The sequence below is a fragment of the Amphiprion ocellaris genome, chromosome 11, assembly GCF_022539595.1.
Source record: "Amphiprion ocellaris isolate individual 3 ecotype Okinawa chromosome 11, ASM2253959v1, whole genome shotgun sequence".
Classification (NCBI taxonomy): Eukaryota; Metazoa; Chordata; class Actinopteri; family Pomacentridae; genus Amphiprion; species Amphiprion ocellaris.
In genome coordinates this window covers 2,028,276-2,053,931 of record NC_072776.1, presented here as the reverse complement: position 1 = coordinate 2,053,931, position 25,656 = coordinate 2,028,276, and the positions used below count along the sequence as shown (strand labels likewise).

The 25,656-nt window shown below is 37.1% G+C and overlaps 2 protein-coding genes across 2 annotated transcripts; both read right to left on the bottom strand.

The window, feature by feature from the left end:
* Positions 1-981: 981 nt before the first annotated feature.
* Positions 982-4,939, bottom strand: jagn1a (jagunal homolog 1a). The gene is made up of 3 exons (XM_023276740.3): positions 4,827-4,939; positions 3,651-3,751; positions 982-2,051 (listed from the first exon to the last, which is right to left on the bottom strand). The coding sequence occupies exons 2-3, from the start codon at positions 3,737-3,739 to the stop codon at positions 1,589-1,591; spliced, it is 552 nt and encodes a 183-aa protein (XP_023132508.1). The 5' UTR covers positions 3,740-3,751; positions 4,827-4,939; the 3' UTR covers positions 982-1,588.
* Positions 4,940-6,446: 1,507 nt separating this feature from the next.
* On the bottom strand, positions 6,447-24,448 carry col8a1a (collagen, type VIII, alpha 1a). Its single transcript, XM_023276731.3, has 3 exons — positions 24,303-24,448; positions 10,405-10,708; positions 6,447-10,212 (listed from the first exon to the last, which is right to left on the bottom strand). Exons 2-3 carry the CDS (start codon positions 10,697-10,699, stop codon positions 8,276-8,278), a joined length of 2,232 nt encoding a protein of 743 aa, XP_023132499.1. The 5' UTR covers positions 10,700-10,708; positions 24,303-24,448; the 3' UTR covers positions 6,447-8,275.
* Positions 24,449-25,656: the final 1,208 nt, after the last annotated feature.

Sequence of the window (25,656 nt, the reverse complement as noted above, 5' to 3'; positions counted from 1 at the left end):
AACATTTCAATTATTTGAGAGCAGTCCTGAAGAACTGCCTGTAATCCCAATCATAAAATGGATTTGGAGGAAGAACATAGATGGTAATCTGGATATACATGAGTTAGGCTTTATAACTACTATTGGTAGTATTGGTGGTAGTAATAGCAATGTGACTACTACTAGTAGCAGTGGTAGTACTCACTACTGCTGCTGATACTGGCACTGCTACTACAACCTGTAATACTATTACAAATGCTGATGTTACTTCTATGACTCTAACAGCTGTTTATACTACTACTGCTGCTTGTACTTTTAGTATTACTACTACTGCTTGTACAACTATACTACAGCTACTATTAATCGTCTGGTATTTGGTTGTCAAGCTGCTAGCTCGCCTTAGCGTTTTGCTAGTGGCTAACTAGTTAGCTCTCATAGACTGGAAGCTCTCAACAAGATTTCAAAATGAAAAAAGAGCCAAAAACTATTCTTACCTATGAAAAGTCATTCCAAGTTTCCTTGTCTCAATCGTACGACGTAGTGTGTAATTGTATGCAGCACAGTGAGCCGGCATACTTGTTGTTTCCGTTTTCACGCCGTCTACATCAACAGAATGCACTGAAACTTTGCCCCCACTAGCTTAGCCTCGCTGTAGCCGCAGCTCAAAGGGGCGTGTCCTATCTACTCATTCGTATCTATGAGAACAACGGTAGCTGCACATAAGGACGTCTGACGTTGGTTAGCTGCGTAAATACCATTATATACAGTCTATGGTAAATACGTATGTGAATCGCATCATTGGCTGCAGCAGCCAGTCACCGGTCACTCACTGACTCACATTGAAAAATAGCACAGAATGAATTGTTACTTGTTTATTTTATTTACAATTTAGGTTGGATTTTTTTTTTGTGCGCATCGCAGATTGCGGATCGCAGAGACCGTGTCAGCAGTGCGCAATTGCGCACCCGCGCAGCTTAGAGGGAACAGTGGTGCAGACAGATATTAACACCTTTCTTTTATTGCTTAACTGCATTTACAAAAAACAAATCATGAGACTTCATAAAGGAGACAGCATCAGCACATCTGCAGCAAAGGCAAATCTACTTCATTTTACACATAAGAGAACAATTTCTAAGCAAAATTTGTTTTTGTTTTTTTCAGTTAAAGTCTTTACCTCTATATCTATTCTGTCCAAATAATGGCAATCTTCTTTGAGAGACTACAACTTTATCTTGGCTTGTACTAAGAAGCAAGTTCGACATATCCAGGCTTTCTTTATGTAAGTTGGCTTGAGAAAACCAAAAATCCCAGAGACAGTGAGTATCACAATAGCAGTTTCAAGACCCAACATATCTAGGGAACCCAATAGTGTTGCTTCGTAGTACAGCCCTCTCTTTATGTGTGCCTCAAATAAATAATAATGATACAGGAATGCATAAATTGCACAGCTTACCTAAGTTTACATTTCTATGTCAAAGAACACTGGTTTCTAATGCATGATGTTACATAATTATGAAGGTTAAATAAGTAGACATAAATAAGACTCTAACATCATGTATAAATAAAGACAGAAACACAGTTAAGTCCAATCACAGCTTTCTTTACTCCATTATTTCTTCTTTTTCTCCTGAGTGGCGTTGAACCATGAGTCTAGTAGTTTTTTCATGTAATATAACTGCCAGGCGTGCACTTGAACAGCAACCACCATGATGAGGTACATAACAGTCACTGCAGAGAAGCCAAAAATGAAGCGGTAGGCCTTTCCATGCCGGTAAAGCTGCTGTGCAACAGGAAACATCTCCATACCACCATAAATAAGAGGCGCCACAGAGAACAGCCCTGCACTGATCATGGATATGACCAGGTAGCTGATGTTGTTCTTTGGGAGCGACAGGCTGCTGCAGAGCAGAGGCAGGAGGCTGAGCAGGTAGGGGTACTCCCACTGGTACGGCATGGACACCGTGTCATGTGACACCAGGTTGAAGTGGCTGACAGTCACCTGTGCAGCCACCAGCAGCCAGATCAGAAGGTGGACCAAGTTTAACTTCCGCACCTCTGACTTTAGGGAAGCACTGCAAAACAGAGAGCAGACATTCAGAGATCACATTCAAATTTAATGATCAATCTTAGACATATAGTCATGGAAAAAAATGATTAGACCACCCTTGTTTTCTTCAATCTCTTGTTCATTTAATGCCTGGTACCACTAAAGGTACATTTGTTTGGACAAATATAACGATAACAACAAAAATAGCTGATAAGAGTTTCAGTTCAGAGCTGATATCAGACATTTTCCATGGTTTTCTTGATAATAACCAAAATCACTTCAGTTCTTCCATCAATAGCTATGGTGTTGTTCTGCCAAAAACAGCTTTCAGGATTCCATGTTTTCTTTTCTGTCTGTTTTAGTCCCATGATCCACACAGGAGTTAGTACTGATTCATAACCATTGTTTCTGATGACTGCAGCCATGCGTCTCTTCACCAGCTTCTGACATTGTGCACAAATTCAAACAAAATTGCTTTGCTTTTGGGCTTGTGGTTTGGTTTGGTTTGTTCAACCTTCGAGTCGTCCTGTGGGTCAAAATTGACCCGTTTTAAAGTTTGAAAATGTGGAGAAAAATGTATTTTCACAGTGAAACTTCTGATGTCCACATTTTCAACATTTTTGGGAAATCTCTGAACATTTTTTGGTGGAAAAAAAAGAAATGTTAAAAATGTTTCTTAAGAACATTCACAAAAAAATTATTTTTGATGATTTTTATGTGAATGTTCTTAAAGAAAATACTAGAAGCTTTACTGATACATATGTAATCACTTTAGATTTTTGGGGTTTTTTTGGAAGGTTTTTTACTCATTTTTTGAAAATATTTACAAGAGTTTTCTTGCCAAATTTGGGGGATTTTTTTATATAAAACTTTTAAGGGAAACTTTTAAGGAATTATTGGAATTTTCTTCCTGAAGGTTTTGCAAATTTTCAGAAATTTGGGGATTTTTTTTGCTGAATTATTGGATTTTTTTTCAGACAAGGAAACAATATTTTTGGGTGCTCGTAAATGAGGACAACAGGAGGGTTAAGGCATTATGTGAGAGCTGACAACTTGTGAGTTGTGTTATGGCTTGAATGTCAGCAGGAAACCACTCTAGGCCTTTAAATGGTAAATGGTCTGTATTTATATAGTGCTTTACTATACCTGAAACAATACCCAAAGCGCTTTACATTATACATCACATTCACTCATTCACACACACATTCACACACTGATGCTGGGAGCTGCCATGCAAGGTGCTAACCATGACCCATCAGGAGCCGTTAGGGGTTTGGTGTCTTGCTCAGGGACACCTGGACATGAGCTCTCTAGGCCAGGAACGAACCTGCAACCCTCCAGTTACAAGACGGCCACTCTACCCACTGAGCCATGCCGCCCCTTTACATGTGCAGTGCTGCTGATGACATGAAATGTCCTCTTACAGACCCTGGAATACAATGAAGCTGAAGCATGTCAAATAGGACATAGAGTATTATAGAATCAGCTGCATTTTTTGTCGTGTTCATTGTTTTCTTCAGGTAATATACCTTTAATTGTACCAGGCATTGAAATGAACAAGAAGTTGAAGAAAACAAGGGTGGTCTAATCATCTTTTCCATGACTGTAGATACAACTAACTTGCCTCATCTGGTAATGTGGGACCACCCTCTCTCTGGGTTTGAAGTCGGTGTCTTTAGCGCCAACAGCTCGAGGGCCAACACGTGACGTCATGTTGAGATAAACCTGTTAACACAAAAAAAAAATGAGTTGATACCAGCAGGGCTGCAACTAACAATTATATTCATCACTGATTCACCAATTAATTATCTGAACAACAAAATGTGGAAAAATCATTACCACATGCTGATTAGAATTTTCTAAAATAGTGATGTCTTCAGTGTTTATATGAATAATCAAAACTCAAAAGACATTCAGGAAATTCAACTAGAGCCACAGCGATTAAACAAATTGGCAATTATTTTGAAAATCCATCAATTGATTTAAGTAATCTTAATTTAAAAAAAAAACTTAAAATATGATTTCAGCTCCTTAAATCTGAATATTTTTTGGTCTCTTCATTCCTCTATGACAGTAAACTGAATATCTTTAAGTTGTGGACGAAACTAAATATTTGAGGAAATCATCTTGGGCTATTGGGAAACACTGATGGACATTTCTACTTTTTTTGGACATTTTAAAGACCAATCAACCAATTGTTTAATCAAGAAAATAATTCGACAGATTAATTGACAGTGTAAATAACCATTAGTTGCAGACCTGATTCAAAGATAACTAATGTACCATCACATAAATCTGTGGAAAAAACAACAAATCCTTACAAGTAGAGGCTGGAATTATGTAATGCTAGCACTTTTTATATGAAAATGGGTCAAACAAATAATTTAAAAATAAATGGCAATACTTTTTCTTTAAAAATAATTTAAAAAAAAAAAAAAAAAGCATCGTTAATGTGCTCATATGCCAGTATAAGAATAAGACCAATGGGGCAGGTAAGGACACCAAGAAGGAAATAAAGTGGTTAAATAATGACATAGAAACAGCCTTTATAAGACAAACCGTTGTCTCATTATCACAACATGCTGCAAACAGCTATATAAACGGAAAATGACTCATTTCAGGCAGATTATTTAGGCTGTTGCACTGATTTAAAGCAAGCTAACGCGTTAGCTGCTCAGAAAACCTCATTCAGCATTACAGTTGAAAAGATAATATACATGTTTATATCTATATCATATGTCAGGCTGGGGTCGTTTTATCTTCAGAGGAGGTAACAGACACCAAGTCAAAATGATCTTACCAGTGGAGTTTATTTCCTCACGTCTGGTCGAGCTCGTTGTTTAAATTCCTATCAAACAGCAGATGTGATGAACGAGCGTCGCAAACGGTTCTGCGCATGCGCGAAGTCCGCCGAAAGCTCCTCCCAGCGCAGCATCAGCATCTCTCCTCATCACACACCATAGACTCTATACAGTCTGTACGACACACCCAGCTCATCCTCAATGGAGCATCCTGTCAGAGGCGATGTGTTCAGGGATTTTTAACACAGCAGTGCTAATATTACAACAATTGTCCATTTACAAAGACATAATAAATAAAAAGATAAAATAATCTGCTGAGCCGCTGTCAATCCTGTATGTTTCTCCCTCTGTGTGTAGTGTTTCTGCCAGGATATTTTCTGTGGGGACATTTTAATTTAATTCATTAATTTAGGAATATACTGGCCTCTTCCAGACAGAGCTTCAAGATCAATAGCAAAGCAGGACACTCCTCGTAACCCTCGTGTCGTCCTGTGGGTCAAAATTGACCCGTTTTAAAGTTTGAAAATATTTTCACAGTGAAACTTCTGATGTCCACATTTTCAACATTTTTGGGAAATCTTTGAACATTTTTTGGTGGAAAAAAGAAATGTTAAAAATGTTTCTTAAGAACATTCACATAAAAATCAACCAAAATCCAGTGAATTTCACTGGAAAATCCAGTGAATTTCACTGGATTTTCGTTGGTTTTTATGTAAATGTTCGTAAGAAAATATTAGAAGTTCTACTAATATACATGTAATCACTATTTATAGGAATTTTTTTGGAAGATTTTTACTCATTTTTTGAAAATATTTACAAGAATTTTCTTGCCAAATTTGGGGGATTTAAAAAAAAAACTTTAAGGGGAAACTTTTAGGAAATTATTGGATTATTTCTTCCTGAAGGTTTTGCAAATTTTCAGAAATTTGGAGAATTTTTTGAAGAATCTTTGAATTTTCTTCAGACAAGGAAACAGTATTTTTTGGTGCCCGTAAATGAGGACAACAGGATGGTTACAGGGCATCCTTGTGGACTGGTGCTGGATTAAATATATATAAGCCCTACGGTGACAGTTTCCGTTATCATGTTGGTTAATACTGTGCTTTAGCTGTGCGATTTTGCTGCACATTTCCAATTACAAACAACCCAAATCAGTTGCCAAAAACCCCTGAGCTGTCTCTGACATTTTACACCACAAGCTGGTAATAAGTTGATTCTATGTCTGGTGATTTGTGGTGCTATAAAAAGCAAAGGAATCTTACACAAACCTGATTTGATAAAATTATGGCAATTCCAGGCAATTCAGTTTAGAAATTACTATTTCAGCTATGACAGTTTTATCATGATTGTCTTCATGACACTCACAGATAACAGTAATCAGCTGTACATGTGTGTTTTGACCTGACGTGTGGCAAAAACAATGAGAATTAAGGTCCGGCATGCTACAGATGTTGTTAGCATCCAGCTGTCCTGTGCAGTATAATGTCATCAATAAAGTCAGTAGAAGTGTTGACCAGGAAATGTATCATCCAACATCCCCACAGTGCATTCCTTTGGTCAGTTTTGTGTCAGTGGCTTTCATTAGTTTTCTCTGAAAATCAAGATGATGTCAATGACAATTTTTTTAATTAAACAATTTTTATTTAGAAAAACATCACAGACAATAATAACAAACTTAAAACATTAATACACAGAATATTTGGTTACAATGACATCATCAGCACCATGGTTACTTTTCCTTAAAGAGTTTCATGCATTGTGGCATCTTCACTGCGAGAAGCTTTAAAAAGAATAAATTACTGACAGAGTTGTTGTTAAACTGCTGCAACATTCAATACTTGCTTCCAGTCCGTTAATTGTAATACAGCACAATGCTGGAACTTGATTTGGTTTTCTCACTTCTAAACAAATCCCGCTGTTAAAGATTTCCACTTAAAGACAGCAAACCATAATTTGTTTTCCGTGTGTGGCAGCCTCTAATGTATAAATATGCTGCCATTACAGCTAAAACGGACTATGTATGATGTAGTTTGTAATTATTTCTTACAAAGCAGTTATAGAATTTTAAATTAAAGCAGTAAATAAAAAGCATAACAGATAACAATTTATTTCTAAAATGATTTTCAATTGAAATGAAAGCAGTCAAATGCATTGTTCAAAAAGAGAGATGTGTTTTCTAACTGCAGGACTGACTGAAACACTTATTGTTTTGTACTATTATACAAGTGTGTGTTCACATGCAAGATGTGTGTCATCTGTACCTGTATAATTTAACGCAGTCTATGGAGTGGTTTTCTCAATTCAGAGCATGCGTGTGTTATATTTTTGAAGTCTCTGTTTTTGAACAAGATGGTTTATTTAAAGCACTACACCCACAAACCTATCTGCAAACATTAACACGTAAAATTATCACATTCTTACTCTTTCAGTCTCACCCGAAAGCAGCTGTCAGTCAGCAACATACTCGCTGAGGCTATTAATAGTTACATTTTGACCACCTACGATTTGCATTCTTCTACAGGAGAGTACATTTCCATTAATAATCACCCGCTAACAACAGGTGTCCCTGATATACACAACTCCTTCACACACGTCTTTATTTCTGAGCTATTTCATGTGTAAATGAAAGCCATTTTGTTCATTCTCATACTGTATTTTGTAGATATTTTTTTTGGAACTCTACAGGGCAGCTTTGTCTTTTAAAAATTAGAATGAGAAAAATCTTTTCCCAAAACTCAGACTTTTTCAGACTACTCAACCAAACATATCTTTACCTTTTAACACACCAAACATGCTGTAATGCAAACCTTGCAACAATCTGCATTGTCTTTCTCAAGATGTCATACTCTATCCTTACTGTTATCACGTGAGAAACAAAAAACTGTTTCTATACAAAGGTATGCATGCAAAAGCATACATTTCCTGCCAAAATCAATAATTACTCTCTTCATGTTTTCTACTGTCTTTGACATTATTTGCCGCATGGGGTAGCTGCCAATTTTGAAGACATGCAGAGACTAAATTTGACACTGTTGCAACAGTGTGATTAACATCTAACAGTTTTATCATCTTTTACATACACTTCACTTGTTCCCTTCATGTGTTTGCATTGAATAAAAAATTGCTCTCTTAGTAGTTTCTGGCACTTCTGTGTATGAAAACACATCTGGAGCCATTTGAGGTGTTCTGTATGCCGTTACCCAATTGCCCAATTAAAACGACACTATGGTTTTATAGTATAAAAGCTGCTGTATATACAGGCCATCAAACTACATGCTTTTCTTGAAATGTTATAATTTGTCTTCTCACCTCTGTTGATGAGATCAACAGTTTGTTGACTTTACATTAAAAGACTGCTCAGTCTACGGGATTTTATGATCATGTTTTATTTGATAAAAAAATAAGCTCACACTTCATTCTCACTGAAGCCTCCCTCTCTCCTGTGGTTTTACATCGGATATAACAAGAACCCAGAAAAGGAGGAATGCACATACTGCCCAGCATAAAGTCCTGAGGCCTGATCTGAGGGCAACTGAACATGCACAGTGTCCCCAGGTTGTAGAGGTAATACTGCACTCCCTGATGCTTGGTCGAGGAAACCCTTTTTGTATTCATCATATGTATACATCACCGGCTCATCGTTTCTCATCAAAGCCACCCACACATTAGCTCCTTTGCAATGAACGTGGTAGGCGAAGTAATAAATGCCAGGCATGTCACAGGTGAAAATTCCTGTCTGAGGGTTGTAGTTTTGTCGACCATTGTACAAGATCTTGTCAAAGATGACTGGAGTGCCCACGGGTGGAAAGGGAGTTGTTGCTACTGCTGTGAATGCTGGCATTTCCAGCCCACTAGGACCCATTACTTCGGCTCCATTGCCTCCATACTTGCCCTTCTTACCATAACTTCCAGCCTTAACACCATCTAGTCCCGGGCCCATCTCAGAGAGCACTCCTGCCATTTCAGGAGATAGACCAAGTGGTCCGGGTGGGCCTGGTGGTCCAGGTGGACCAGGCTGACCTGGTTGCCCTGCAGGTCCTAATGGGCCTTCTTTTCCTGGGGGTCCTATAGGACCAGGTAGTCCTGGACTCCCCTCACCTGCAATGCCTGGTGGACCAGGAGGACCAGTATCTCCTTTTGGTCCAGGAAGGCCACTGGGTCCTATTGGTCCTGCTGCACCATCCATTCCTGGGATTCCTTTAGGACCTTGAGGTCCCATTTCACCAGGTAACCCACCTTGTCCTTTCGGACCAGGAAGTCCTGGAGGACCAGAGTTACCAGGTAGACCTTTATGCCCATCGTTTCCTTTGCCACCACTTGGTCCTGGGGGACCTCTTGGCCCTGGCTCTCCACGATCTCCTGGCAGACCATCCTTACCAGGCATTCCTGGAGGACCCGGGTCACCCTGAGTTCCATCAAGCCCTTTAGGTCCTCCGTCTCCACATTCTCCTTTAGGACCAGGCGCACCTATACCTCCTGGGGGTCCCATAGGGCCTGCAGGACCGGGTGGACCATTTGGTCCAGGAGGCCCAAGCATACCTGGTAGTCCTCCATGACCCTTATCTCCTTTAGGTCCTGGAGATCCAGGTGGTCCACCCATACCTTTATCACCCTTTGGTCCAGGAAGTCCTGGTTTACCAAATCCAGGAAGTCCTGGCTTTCCTGGCAAACCTGGTGGCCCTGGATGACCTTTTGCACCTGGCGTCCCTGGCTGCCCTGGCAGGCCATTTTGACCTGGCTTTCCTTGACCAGGTAGACCCGGTGGGCCAAGCTGTCCTCCGTCACCAGGTGGTCCAGCAGGTCCTGGCTCTCCAGGATGCCCTTTCTCTCCTGGTGGTCCTTGTGGACCAGGTGCCCCATTCAACCCAGGTTTTCCAAAACCAGGTAGCCCTCTTGGGCCAGCAGGTCCAGGGGGCCCTGGGAGCCCTTTGTGACCAGGTTGTCCTGGTTGCCCCATCCCTTTGTCTCCTTTGGGTCCCTGTAATCCTGGTAGTCCTGGCAGACCTTTGTGACCTGGCTCTCCTTTAGGCCCTGGTTGGCCTGGTAGTCCTTGTACCCCTGGTTTACCTATTCCGGGAAGGCCAGGTGGTCCTGGTGGACCCTGAGGCCCTGGTTGACCAGCTGGCCCATCTTCACCCCTGGGGCCCATTTCTCCTTGAGGCCCAGCTTCACCATTCCCTCCTGGCTTGCCTGGTAGTCCTGGCAAACCTGGCTTTCCCACGCCAGGAATTCCTGGTGGACCAGGAGGTCCAGGTCGTCCTGCTGGTCCTGGCTGTCCATTCCCTGGCGGCCCTGGAGGTCCTTGAGGTCCCTCTGGTCCAGGTGGTCCAGCTGGGCCTTGCTCTCCTTGGGGAATTCCCTCAGCACCGCTAGGGACCGTCTGACCTAAGAGGAGTGAGATAACCATTAAAGCAGATTTTATAAATCTAAAAACAAATGGACAAACAAATTAGTATATTCTACTAAAAAAGGGACACATCTGTGCACTTATCATGTTTATGCAGAAAATGTCATGTTCTATATCTAAACATATATGTTCTTGGTGACTATTGCCTTTTAAAAAAATGTCTTTCTCACCCTTTTCTTGGCCGCCATTATAGTTGCCTCCCTTACGAGGATTTTCTTTGCCCTTGTGCATTGGCATCTGGGGTAGCTCCTTCCTGTAATGGGGATACTGCACATAGGGCATCTCTTTGCCAAGATACTGTTGCTGAGGAAAGCCTTCTTTGCCCATGCCCATGTGTTGCATGTGCTGCATTGGCTGGTATGGTTGAGGGTGTTGTTTGTGTCCGTAATATGCCCCACCACTCACATACGTAAGGACTGCGAGCTGGATCAGTGTCAGGAAGAGGGAGGTAGGGAAGGGAGGCATGGCCGAGGCCTGTATGGAAGGTAGAGAAGACAAGACATGAGGTAAAACTGCAGCTGTTTTTACATCTTGTTTGATTCTGTGCCAGCACTTCTTGCAATATCATCAAAATCTTGAAGTGAGTCAAGTGAACAACCATATTTGCAAAGTGCAGGCAGTGAGAGGCCACAGTTTGTCACCCTCTCCTGGATATACATCAGAATTACATAATGGTTTAATGAGCAATAGTTTCAGTGAGCTGCACTTAGGTTGTGTTATAGAATATTGCTACAGAATGAAAAAAACTCAGCCAGGTTTCATTTCTTCCTGTTATGAAATCAACAAAATAAACCAAAAATTAACAAAATAATAACCTAAATGGACTTCATAATTGTATGCCTTTTGCAGCTGACCAAAGTTTTCATTTCTGCAAATACAAACATGAATACAAATAACAAATAGTAATCATAAATAATAAATATTATTTCATGATTATCTAAAAATATTCTAGACTCTAGACCTCTATGAATGTTATGATCCTTAAGGGAACATATTTTCTTAAACAGAAACTGTTGTAAATTTTTAAAGCTGCATTTTTTATAGATGACTTCCTTCTTTGTCTTAAAAATACATATACATAAAAATGTTAGCCACTGCAACAACATCATAAAGCTAGTGTGATGTTCAGTATCACAATCCTCTCGGCTTGCAGATGTTTCAGTTTTTATGCGGTGTATGTCTCACATAAGTCACAATGACCAGAATATGAATGGCCCTTACAGGTTTTTTATTTTTTTCGCAGTTGTACTTTAGTAATTAATTTGTACTTTAGTTTCTGACACATACAAAGTGTTGAAGATCAAGTATGATATCGAATTTGTATTTATTTATTTTTGTTAATTTGTGATCTCTTCTGATCAGATTGCATCTTGTAATGTACCGGTGGTGATTCATAACCTTCTAAACTAGATGTGTGAATTTTTAATCTTTGGCTGAGCCTAAACAACAGAGATGGGTACAGAAAAAGGTACAACTCAAATGCTAGCACTTACTTTGTCCACTAGAGGGAGCCATTCTAGATGCTACACAGATTTATCTTTTTTTCAATTTCATTTCATTAAATCAGACCAGAAAAACTGGAACGATCTCAAAGCAATGATGCCCAAATACCACTGCTATAATTAATCACATCTTAATATTCCCAGTGATGAGATTACATCATACTAATGTGTCTCAGACCTACTAGATAAGGAGGATTTATATAACTTGAATGAAGACAATGAGTAGCATTTGTGTGAACATTGTTTTTTTTTTTGTTTGTTTGTTTTTTTTTTACAAGTGTGTGAAGTATTTCTGCCACCTCCAAGCTAACTCAATGGTTGGTATAAATACGAACATTCTTGCCATTCCTGCATTACTGCAAGGCACTGGCATAAAGAAAAATCCCCAAACAATAAAACAATCTCATTAATGATGCAAAGAAGTCAAGAAAAAGTCAGAAAATGGCACAGGAAGGTGTCAAATTTGGTGGGAAACAGAAGGACAGAATGCAAACAGCCCCCTCAACAAAAATACTTGTAGCTTAATTCTGCCGAGGAAAGATCCATTCAATTTATATTTTTCGTGTGCATTTTAATGCAACAAATGCATTTTGAGCAAACAGAGCTGCAAGGAGGAGGAATTTTGCTTCGCTCCGCTGATCATTAATAAGGTTTTCGGTCATTTCCATCTTCAGTCTTAATCCACTTGTTTCCATCAGGACTCCCCACCCAGGTTCAAATACGATTAGTCCCAATTTATAGCCAACTTATCTGTAGTTTTTCTAATTCACATCCTAAACCACATCCTTAGTGTCCACTCCATCACTGGCTCTTTGGATCTTTTCCGCCCTTTGACCTTTTCTCAGTCGTGTGGTGATTTTAACATGGCCGTGCCACAGTCTCCCCAGATGAGAGCTGCCCTTTGAAGGGAGTCCACCTAGTTTCCACGGCGACAGAATCCAGACATGCCAAAGAGTCCAGAGGAATGTCGCCGACTTTTCTCAACAATATCTGAAACCTATTTTTTGCCGGGCTGGCGGTCGTTGTGATCAGTATCCTTAACAACATATGAATCTGTGAGATCTGCAGATGATAAGGACAAGTATAGGAAGGTAAAAAGGTGACTGTAAGGTGTGAGACAGGCTAACATTAGCATCAGGCTGAGTGTGGGGATGCAGTGAGCTGCCCAGGCTGGTCAAAGGGACACCATGTAGGAGGAGGTTTAGTTAGATTATAGAAACAAGAGAAAATTAAAAAAAAAAAAAAAAAAAAAAAAAAGAAGTAGGAAGGAAAGAATGGAAAAATGATGAGAGTATGTTTAAAATGTTTGTCAGGCGAACAACAGAAGTCTAACAAAAATAATTAAGGAAATAAGAGTTTAATTCCACCAAGAAAGAGCTCTCACACTAAACTCTTTACATTCTTTCCTTGTACGTAGGTTACAAATGAAGTATCACTCTGGATGCAGGAGGTAGAAGAGACTTTGTCAGCTTAACCCTCGTGTCGTCCTGCAGGTCAAAGTTGACCTGTTTTAAAGTTTGAAAATGTGGGAAAAATAATCTGTTTTCACAGTGAAACTTCTGATGTCTACATTTTCAACATTTTTGGGAAATCTTTGAACATTTTTTGGTGGAAAAAAAAGAAATGTTAAAAATGTTTCTTAAGAACATTCACAAAAAAATTATTTTTGATGATTTTTATGTGAATGTTCTTAAAGAAAATACTAGAAGCTTTACTGATACATATGTAATCACTTTAGATTTTTGGGGTTTTTTTGGAAGGTTTTTTACTCATTTTTTGAAAATATTTCAAGAATTTTCTTGCCAAATTTGGGGGATTTTTTTAAATAAAACTTTTAAGGGAAACTTTTAAGGAATTATTGGAATTTTCTTCCTGAAGGTTTTGGGAAATCGTTGAACATTTATTGGTGGAAAAAAAGAAATGTTAAAAATGTTTCTTCAGAACATTCACATAAAAATCAACCAAAACCCAGCGAATTTCGCTGGATTATGGTTGATTTTTATGTGAATGTTCTGAAAGAAAATATTAGAAGTTTTACTGGTATATATGGAATCACTTTAGATAGTTTTAGGATTTTTTTGTCAGAAGATTTTTAATCATTTTTGAAAATATTTACTACAATTTTCTTGCCAAATTTGGGGGATTTTTTTTAAAAATAAAACTTTTAAGGGAAATTTTTAAGGAACTATTGTCATTTTCTTCCTGAAGGTTTTGCAAATTTTCAGAAATTTGGGAATTTTTTTTGCTGAATTTTTGTATTTTTTTCAGACAAGGAAACAATATTTTTTGGTGCCTGTAAATGAAGACAACAGGAGGGTTAAAAAAAAATTCTGACACACTTATGCTTGCAAATATGTGAAGTCATGAGATCCATCAAAAGCTCCTGAAGAGCTGTGGACACAGTCGCTCTTCTCTGCTTTCCACAACATAACAGAGGAGCTTTATGTGCTGAAACATGAAGCTCTTAATGAGAGGATGAGACAAGTCTGATTCAAAAACTAACATTTACTAACTAACAAAACTAAATTCATTTATTTAGCACTGAATCTACATGCAATTATAAACATAAATGTTAAGGCAAAGTTAACAATGTTAATTAATAACTAAATTCCAGTTACTTCTACAAACAGATATAATTCTTTGGCTTTTCAGAATATCTTGTTCATATCTTAATTAAAATGAAATCAGTTCTGAAAAATTCTCCAAAAGGAGAAAAATGGAATATCTCCATAGGGGTACAGAGGAACATTTCCTCAACCATTACTCCTGTGTTCTAATGCTACATTGTGTTAGCTAATGGTGTTGAAAGACTCATCATCATTATTATTATTATTATTATTATTATTATTATTATTATTATTATTATTATTATTATTATTATTATTATTATTATTATTATTATTATTATTATTATTATTATTATTATTGATGATTAGAAAACCCTTGTGCAGTTATGTTAGCACATGAATAACAGCGGGAATTTTTATGGAAAATATGAAGGTGTCTGGGTGACCCCAAATTGTTGAACGGTAGTGCATATTTTTAGTGTATTTTTACTATATATTTTTTACTGTATTTTTAATATATTTTACTATATTTTTACTGTATTTTTTACTATAATTTTATGGCATTTTTACTGTATTTTCACTACATTTTTTACTGTATTTTTAATATATTTTACTATATTTTTACTGTATTTGTACTACATTTTTTTCAATATTTTTACTGTATTTTTAATATATCTTTTATTGGATTTTTGCTATATTTTTTACTGTATTTTTTACTATATTTTTACTGCATTTTTACTGTATTTTCACTACATTTTTACAATATTTTAAATATATTATTTACTGTATTTTAAATATATTTTACTATATTTTTGTTGTATTTTTACTATATTCTTTTCTATATTTTTACTGTATTTTTATTACATTTTTATTGTATTTTTGCTATATTTTTACAGTATTTTTACTATATTTTTTTTAGAATAATGCTACATTGTGTTACCTAATGGTGTTGAAAGGCTAATCGAAGATTAGAAAACCCTTGTGCAGTGGCAAAAAAAAAAAGTTTCATAAAATGTGGCTAACTGATAATGATCTACCTGAAAACTTGCAGTTTGACACATTTTCACAAAAAATAAACTTCCAGAGTTTAATTAAAGGTCATCTGACAAGTACTTAACACTACCAAAAGAAATGAGATCAGTGATGTTTCTCTGACTCATTTACAGAATTCACAGCAAGCGTAAATGATTTAAAAATGTAAAGACAGCCAATAAAAACATGCTTTGTTTGTGTGTTTTTAGCGCGGTAGGGGAGATGACAGATATATCAGGGGTGTGTAATATATAATATATTTGCACAAACATCATATATACGCAAAAAAAATAGCTTAAGAAAATACGTGTGACAGGTTTACTGCCCTCTGGTTGGCTCAGTGTTGGTATGCAGCTTCATATATGTTTTTAAAGTGGTGGAAATATTCTGACAAAACTTTGCGACCATACATCAGAGGGACCGTACAACGAGGGGTCTGTTCAGCGTCACATAGCAACACCGTGGCGTTGTCATGGCGATGGAAACACCTTCTGTCTTTACCTGGTGTGCTTTTCCTCCGACACATTATTCTACATAAGTGTGGCCTCCCCGGTGACTCGTTCATACAGTTGGCCCACTTTCAGACTCCGACACAAACATTAACCAGCAATTTCCATGTTTTTAACTTGTTGTTAGAGAAAACAGAGAGGAGGGTGGGTTATAACAAAGTGACTATAGAATAGGAGTCTATTATACCCTTTAACCCTCGTGTCGTCCTGCGGGTCAAAATTGACCCATTTCAAAGTTTGAAAATATGGAAAAAAAATATATTCTCACAGTGAAATTTCTGCTGTCCACATTTTCAACATTTTTGGGAAATCTTTGAACATTTTTTTGGTGGAAAAAAAATGTTTAAAATGTTTCTTAAGAACATTCACATAAAAATCAACCAAAATCCAGTGAATTTCACTGGATTTTGGTTGATTTTTTTTGTGAATGTTCTTAAAGAAAATATTAGAAGTTTTACTAATATGTGTGTAATTACTTTAGATATTTTTAGGATTTTTTGGAAGATTTTTTAACTCATTTTTTGAAAATATTTACAAGAATTTTCTTGCAAAATTTGGGGGATCTTTTTTAAAAACAAAACTTTAAAGGAAAATTTTAAGGAATTATTGTAATTTTCTTCCTGAAGGTTTTACAAATTTTTAGAAATTTGGGGAATTTTTTTGCTGAATTTTTGTATTTTTTCAGACAACGAAGCAATATTTTTTGGTGCCCGTAAATGAAGACAACAGGAGGGTTAAAATTGTGCTCTAGTGCTGGTGTCACCCTGTGGTGTCCGTACAGATGACAGACATGAAGTCGCATATAAATGTGGCACAGCTGTGAGAAGTCGAGTGCTGTTTCTCACACTGGTTGGATTTAGTGTTTCATTCTTCATGCGCTGGTGTAAAGCAGTTTGACGCCCTCACTGATGACTCCCTGACAAGCAGTTATGTGGAACAGAGACCAAACAGGAACAGCGAGCATGTTCTACGGTTTCATGGCAGGCAGATGTCACCCAGGCTTCACTCAGATCACACCTCATACCAGCTTATTTATGAGGCACACATGCAAAAAGTTCTCATAATATCATGCAGCTGGGGCACCAAAAAGACATATGTACACTACCGTTCAAAAGTTTGGCGTCACTTAGAAATGTCCTTATTTTTGAAAGAAAGGCAGCTTTTTTTCTCAATGAAGATAACATGAAATGAATGATAAATCCAGTGTAGACATTGTTAATGTGGTAAATGACTATTGTAGCTGGAAACAGCTGATTTTTAATGGAATATCTCCATAGAGGTACAGAGGAACATTTCCAGCAACCATCACTCCTGTGTTCTAATGCCACATTGTGTTAGCTAATTGTGTTGAAAGGATAATTGATGATTAGAAAACCCTTGTAGCAGTTATGTTAGCACATGGATAAAAGTGGGAGTTTTCATGGAAAACATGGAATTGTCTGGGTGACCCCAAATTGTTGAACGGTAGTGTATATTTTTACTGTATTTTTAATATATTTTACAATGTTTTTACTGCATTTTTTTGCTACATTTTAAACTACATTTTTACTTTATATTTAATATATTTTACTACATTTTCACTACATTTTTACTTTATTTTTAACATATTGACTATATTTTTACTGTATTTTTAATATATTTTACTATATTTTTACAGTATTTTGACTGTATTTTTAGTATATTCTTTTCTATTTTTTACTGCATTTTTACTATATTTTTTATTGTATTGTTGCTATATTTCTACTGCATTTATATAGTATATTAATAAAAACCCACCAATGCTTATCAATATACTGATGAAAAATGTTAATTCAACATTTCTGTTGTGAAAACTTCTCCAATTATACAAGATGTCTCTCAATATACAAAGAAATCTATGTAAAGCTACTATTTTTCCTGCTAATTGTAAATAATTCCATTTCATTTCTTTGTTATATTTGCAGCATTAAACTTGAACTTAACAGTTTAATCTCTTAAATTAAAAGAAAACTTTGTGAAATTAAAACAAATGTGTATTTCAACAGTGTTTTAAATTTCAAAAGTAAATCTGTGCTGTATTTTTGGAATTGTATTGATGTTTTTGTGGATTTCAGAAATATGAAAAAATGCAGAAATTAATGTGAAAAAATGTGTAAAATTATTGATTTTCATGGCACATATTGAGGCAGGATCATTTAAAACCGGTTCAGGCCTTTAGTCATTGTAGCAGCTCTGTTAGGCGACTCTTTGGCACAGCGGTTGTTTAAGGTAAATTAATAAAAGCAAGATCATTCTGCTGTTTAGTTTACTTTAAATTTGCTTTTTGGCGATAAACACAACGAAACAAGTGAAGCAATTTATGGTGTTACTTTCTAGGTAGTTAGTCACGAATCAAAACACTGAGTAAACTGAAATATCAATCGAATAATAGAGCAAGACTAAAAGATCACAACATTTTGGCAATTCCTGTTAGTGTGACTTAAATATATAGTGCAGATTTCACACCATGTGGCATTTTACTAACAGCCAGTAGTGGAAGAAGGATTTAGATCATTTACTGAGTAAAAATACCAATACAGGAATGTGGAAAAAACACAAGTACAAGTGAGAATCCTGCATTAAAACCATCCTGAAGTAAAAGTAAAGTGTTAAAGTAGGAGTACTGGTTTGGTCCTCTGACAGATGTATTCACAGGTTATTGATACTGCAGCCTCAGTGCAGCCTGTTTGAATTACTTTACATGCAGTTTCATTTATTGTAATTAGATAAATTTGAAGGCTCATCAGATTAATTATTGGAGCAAAAAGAAAAACTTAGTTCTTACATACAAATCTGTTCACAGGGTGTGTTTTTTTCCTGTAATTTTCTATTTTTGGTGTGATGTCTTTTTGAACATGCATTTCAGGGAAAAATCTATTTGCTGGACTTTTTTTTGAGAACTGTTATTTGCAAAACATCAGAAGCCAAAAAGGTTGAAAAGCACTGTTTTAATCTTTAACCCTGTAAAACTCACTGTTGCAAAAATACATCAGTTTATTTCATTATTATTAGTTTTTATTATTTATATCTAAATAAATATATGTACGTCAGGCTATTTTTTTCTATATTTGAGTTGTACATATACATATGTGTGTATATATATATATATATATATATACACACACACAATATTTTTAGAACTCAACAGTTTTTGTTATTTATATATACATACATGTTTTATTTTTGCAAATTTTTTTTGATATTTGGGTTTTACAGGGTTAACACTGTGCTGTATTTTAAAGATAATTATTTTATCCATTGTCAAACCTTCAGACTTGAACAAATGTACATCCCACTCCCTGAAAACGGCTATTGTCAGCTTCAGAGTGACAGTAAAGAAGAAGCTGGGAAATCGATGAAGCCTTTAGAATTCATCTTCTGGGGACCAATGAATGTCTGGGGAAAATTGAATCTATCTGATAGTTAATGAGATATTTCAGTCTGGACTAAAGGACAATGATAAACATTGCTTTGGCTGTTGTATGTGTAGAATATTCTACAAAAATTCTACACATTTATGCATAATTTACTCCTAAAATACTACACTACAAATTCTGTAAAATCCTTCATTGACTTTTCGTTGACACCACATCACCTTCACTGAGTGTCGCTCACACTGACCGACCATCTTAACCACCAGACAACAATCCAAAGGGACACGGAGGCACAAATGTCTGCAGTTTTTCAATATCTGCTGCCACAATCAAACATGACCGGTCATCCAGCACTGAGCTCTCAGCATGTGCTGCCAGGACCAGACAGTTAAAAAATAAGCAAACCTCAAAGTAGTCTGTGTGTCATGTATGTGTCTAAATGTGCATCAGTGCTGCCCTGTTTCCCTGACTACTTCCAGATGTCCATCTTTCTGACATCTGACATAAAGGAAACACAGTAAATTGTTCATCAGGTGTGTGAGGACTCGGGGACGTCATACGGATGGAAGCTGTCATTTTCGCTGAGTCACATGGAAACTGAGGTGTTGGTTACGAGCTGCAACCTCCAGAATGTCATTAAAGCAGCAGCTGCACGACCCTCTGGACAAATGTAAAGAAAGACTATGAAAAAAACGCTTTTGTAGTTTCATTTCAACCCTTAACCTTCGTGTCATCCTGCAGGTCAAAATTAACCCGTTTTAAAGTTTGAAAATGTGAGAAAAAATATATTTTCACAGTGAAACTTCTGATGTCCACATTTTCAGCATTTTTGGGAAATTGTTGAACATTTATTGGTGGAAAAAAAGAAATGTTAAAAATGTTTCTTCAGAACATTCACAAAAAAATTACACAAAATCCAGCGAATTTCACTGGATTTTGGTTGACTTTTTTGTGAATGTTCTTAGGAAAATATTAGAAGTTTTACTGATATATATGGAATCACTTTAGATATTTTTAGGATTTTTTTGGAAGATTTTTACTCATTTTTTGAAAATATTTACAAGAATTTTCTTGCTAAATTTGGGGGATTTTTTAAAAATACATTTTTTAAGGGAAACTTTTAAGGAATTATTGAAATTTTCCTTCTGAAGGTTTTGCAAATTTTCAGAAATTTGGGGAATTGTTTTTGCTGAATTTTTGGATTTTTTTCAGACAAAGAAAGACAAAGAACAGGAGGGTTAAAATGAATCTTTTGGTTTGCTGGGTTTCTCTCTGCCATCACATTATTATGTGAAGTGCAATGAAATGATTTTTGCTGTGAATTGGCACTATAAAAATAAAACTAAATTATCTTTTTAATTTCAAAATGCGTAATAGCGAGCTCTGTAGTGTAGCGCCAGCTTCATTTTAGGTAAGTTTATAAATGATTTCATTTACTTCTATCAGAAAGAAACATTTTGATTTTCAGGAAAAGATGTGAAACCACCATAATGACATCATTGCAACTGTTTATGTTAAAATATTATCTAATAATGTACATTATACAATTGGAAACACATGACAATACAGGACAAGATAACGGAAAAAGTCAGAGCTGGCCCTCTTATATACGCACAGTTGTACTTAATGGACGCTACAGCCTGACCATTGTCCACATTCTTCCCTAAAAGCCCTTTTAACCCTCCTGTTGTCCTCACTTACAGGCACCAAAAAATATTGTTTCCTTGTCTGAAAAAAATACAAAAATTCAGCAAAAAAATTCACCAAATTTCTGTAAATTTGCAAAACCGTCAGGAAGAAAATTCCAATAATTCCTTAAAAAATTCCCTTAAAAGTTTTATTTAAAAAAAAAAAAATCTTGTAAATGTTTTCAAATAATGAATAAAATCTTCCAAAAAAATCCTAAAAATATCTAAAGTGATTCCATATATATCAGTAAAACTGCTAATATTCTCTTAAGAACATTTTTGGCATTTTTTTCCACCCAAAAAATGTTCAAAGATTTCCCAAAAATGTTGAAAATGTGGACATCAGAAGTTTCAATGTGAAAATATATATTTTTTCCACATTTTCAAATTTTGAAACGGGTCAGTTTTGACCTGCAGGACGACACGACGGTTAATCTTAGACCAAGATGGAAATATCAGCCCTGAGCCTCTCGCCCTCATGTCTCCAGACACATCTGTCTATACTCTCTCCCCGGCAGGTAGACTTTTCTCACCGTCTCCGTCTCTTCCTGTGTCTCTGTTCGCACAGAGTCATATCTGTTCTGTGCCATCAGCCTCATTTCTTTCCTCTCTGTCTCTGTCTGTCTGGCTGCCCTCTCTGGCCTTTTTCTCCCTTCGGAAACATCCTAGTTCAGTGACCTGAGGCCACTCAGTCACCTTGCAGACTGCGGTGGAGGTCAGAGGACAAGACGGAGGGTTTCTTCAAACCACCATGCTAACAGACAATGAGGGGGATGTCTGCTCATGCTGTAGTTGAGAGTATAAAAAAGACACTTGCAGAAGAATTCAGCACCTAAAATAAGCAGCTAAATTACATTTCACTCTGCTTTTTAACCCTCGTGTCGTCCTGCGGGTCAAAATTGACTCATTTTAAAGTTTGAAAATGTGGAAAAAAAAAATTTTTCACAGTGAAACTTCTGCTGTCCACATTTTCAACATTTTTGGGAAATCTTTGAACATTTTTTGGTGGAAAAAAGTAAATGTTAAAAATGTTTCTTAAGAACATTCACATAAAAATCAACCAAAATCCAGCGAATTTCACTGGATTTTCATTGATTTTTATGTGAATGTTCTTAGGAAAATATTAGAAGTTTTACTGATATATATGGAGTCACTTTAGATATTTTTTGGATATTTTTGGAAGATTTTTACTAATTTTTTGAAAATATTTACAAGAATTTTTTTGCCAAATTTGGGGGATTTTTTTTCAAAATAAAACTTTTAAGGGAAAGTTTTAAGGAATTATTGGAATTTTCTTCCTGAAGGTTTTGCAAATTTTCAGAAATTTGGGGAATTTTTTTGCTGAATTTTTGTATTTTTTTTCAGACAAGGAAACAATATTTTTTGGTGCCTGTAAATGAGGACAACAGGAGGGTTAAGAAACAGGCAGCAGGGCAAAAAAAAGTTGGTGCTCAGATCCCACTGAACATGTTTGGCAAACTGCTCTGCCTTCCTCTCTGCACCGCAAACCATCTACAAATGTATACTTAAGCCAGCGGTACCCTCGCACTCAATCTCTCTAAGTGCCCCGGTGGCGGTTGTGGTTTCTCAGTGAAAGGGAAAAACATTTGCAGCTCCTCGGCTCCCTCAACGCAGCTTTTATCACAAAGCACACCTTGTAAAATTAACACCTCTTCAAGTCACGCTGCAAACGTTCTCATTCAAACAAACCCCATTCACACACCAAAGGAACACGGCAACTCCACAAACACGCACACACACACGCACACTGGCACAGCTGTGCAGCTAAATGACCAGAGTGTTTACTTCTTTCCCTTCTCCTTTACCCAGCCATCATTCTTGGTTTTGATAGCGTTCTTTTGTCCCTTTGTCCCATGCATTCCTGAAGTTTGCTGAATAACGTGAAGGTGGAGGAGGGTGAGGGGTTACAATGTTGTATATGTACACACACACACTCCATTTGAAAGGTTACTTTTTGTGCAGAGGACCTGCTAAACTTTAAGGTCTCATCTTCTTGAGCACCTTTCACACGCTGAGGTCAACACATAGGCCACACATCGACTTCATACTGTGATGCAATGCAAAGCGAGACACGCAAAGGAGGCAGAAAATAGCAGGAAAACAAACATGTTCTGTAAAATAATAATTTGAAAACAGTGCTTTAAAAAAAATTAAGATAAGGATCACTTGGATTAGAGACTAGAAAAACATATGAAAAATCAAACAAAAGGGAAAAAGATCTGATCTTTATCCTAACAAAACACTTTTCTGAGGTGGAAATTCATGTCTTTGCCATGTATTTTAAGTTTTCCACATGAAATTTTCTTCATATTTTCATTCAGTCATGCAGTTAAAAAAAACTGCATCCTTTTGGAGAGCAGAACAATATGGACGGCAGGCAATCGCTCTAAAAACCCAGTAAATACATGCATTCACTATAAATTTCATTTCAGCTGTAGCCTCAAATTCTCAGGCCTGTGGTAGGAATGAATTTATCATTGCTCAGGCTCAACTTTTGAGCTTCCAGACCTCTTGCTCAGTTTTTAAACTCTTCTGAAATATCTGATCAGGAGTCACGATCCCAGATAGGATTTACCTCAACCAAGCCACGAGGAATTCAAATCAGTATTTACCAGTTGCTGTGACTGACGAGGCACCGAGCCAAAGAGCAACGTCAGAGAAAGAAAGCATTACGAAGCAGAGACGGAGCTGTTCTGGAGGCCAAAAGTGATGTTTGCTCTGCAGTCTCTTCTCACCAAACTGCCACTGTTGCCCCCATCGCATACATCTGTCAGTTTGGCTTTCTGCACGCATGCACACAAAGCATCTGAATGGATATTTGCCTTCAGCACAGGTTCCCCCTCACAGATGGATGCATAGCGGCTCAGGCTGCAGCTCTGTGGAGGGATGCTGTGCCTGCAGCAGCTCGAGAAGAACCGCTTTAACTCACGAGATGTTCTGGTTGCTATTCTGCAGGACGATGACGTTCAGGAATTAAAAGTTCTCAGCTAGAGGCCGTATTTATGAAGCCTGTCAGATCCTACAGCCTCCAAAAGCAACAAGAAATGCTCCAGTTTGTTGAGACAAAAAATAAGAATGAAGAATATCCATGAGCATTAACTTACTGAGGCACATTTAATATATATCCTGATATGCTTAAATGAGAGCTTGTGTTTAAGAAAACTTATCTTAAATGTTTATAGTGACTCGAAGACTAGAAGATGTGATTAGTGGTTTATATGTAACATATCAGGCTGTAGAAGATTCATTCAAGGCAATAAATCAACTTTCGCACAATGCAATGCATACAAATATAACTTAAAAAATCAAGTTAAACGTGTCATGTACATCGAACGCCAGATTTAGTGTGAGTCTTACCTTGGTGAGTGGCCGTTTATGGGGAAATAATCACTGCAGTCGGACTCACAGACAGAATAGCAGGCAGACAGACAACCACACAGAGGGAACCCTGGCACATGTGCTCATAACAGACGCACACCTTGTGGACACAGCTTTTATCTGCTGCAGGGTGGAGTCACTGGGGTGGGAGAGAGAGAGAGAGAGAGAGAGAGAGAAAGGAAGGGAGGGAGGGATGGATGGAGGAAGAGATGGAGGGATGGGGATTCAACCAAGAGTAAATACAACCTCCCAAAAAGTTGATTTATAGCGGCAAAACACGCTCACGTCCCCCCGCTGAGGGCCCAGCAGTGGATGGCAATGATAAAAAGGAATGTTTCCCTCATTAATGCTGCTGTGATATACTGGCCACTGAATGCAATAAAAAGCAGAGCAATTCATTATTCTATATGAGCCCAGACACACTGGAGCTGGCTGTTTAGGAATCACCTGTTCTGGCACACACCTGGGAAAAAAGCTGTACAGCAGCCAAGGATGGATTCACACATACAGAGGAGATCATAATGAAGCATTTACAGGGACCGTATTTACGGCATGTGAACAACTGTGCATGAAAAACACTAAAATACCAAACAAAACACATTTATATCTAATGTAATGACACTTTACGGCGCTTTAAGTATCATATAATTGCATTTATCTGGGAGCTATTGGAGAGAGGTTCATTAGTATTGAAAATATGAGGCAAACAAATGAAAATAATCAGGGTTACTGTACTTACATATTTAATATTTAGCATTAAAAATGTCCTAAACTAAAGAAATGTGATGCTTTGACGTAGTTACATGTGTCTAATAGTGTAGCATCACCCAAAATATTCACAGACACATATGCATCAATATCATTTTTTTTTGCAGAATATAAACATTTTTTGTTCAATATTTGACTTTATTCCAGTGCATTGCCTCCATAATATATATCTAAGCTTAAATCTGAATGCAAGACTTCGGCTAATCATAGTACTTCTTGCACACTACAGCATTAAAAAGCCTAATTTGACAAGATCTTTGGTTTCAACCATGTGAGCATCATCCTCCATCAATGTCGGCTCAACATCTGCATTTGAGGGAAAAATAACATCCTTCGCTTCGACGCCTGTCCTTGCTAAAAGTGCGACGGCATTTTTCTCAGCGTTAAACATGGTGAAAAGCTGCAATGACGAGTTCTTAGAAGGAGCTTTCAGCCGCGGACTAAAAATACTCTTTTTCTCAGAGGTTCTTTGTTGCTCCATGATGACGGACAGTTTCCAGGGCAGCTTTGACACCTGTGCACAACTTTCTTCTAACAAGTCAGTCACTCTGACGTGTGCAGCCCT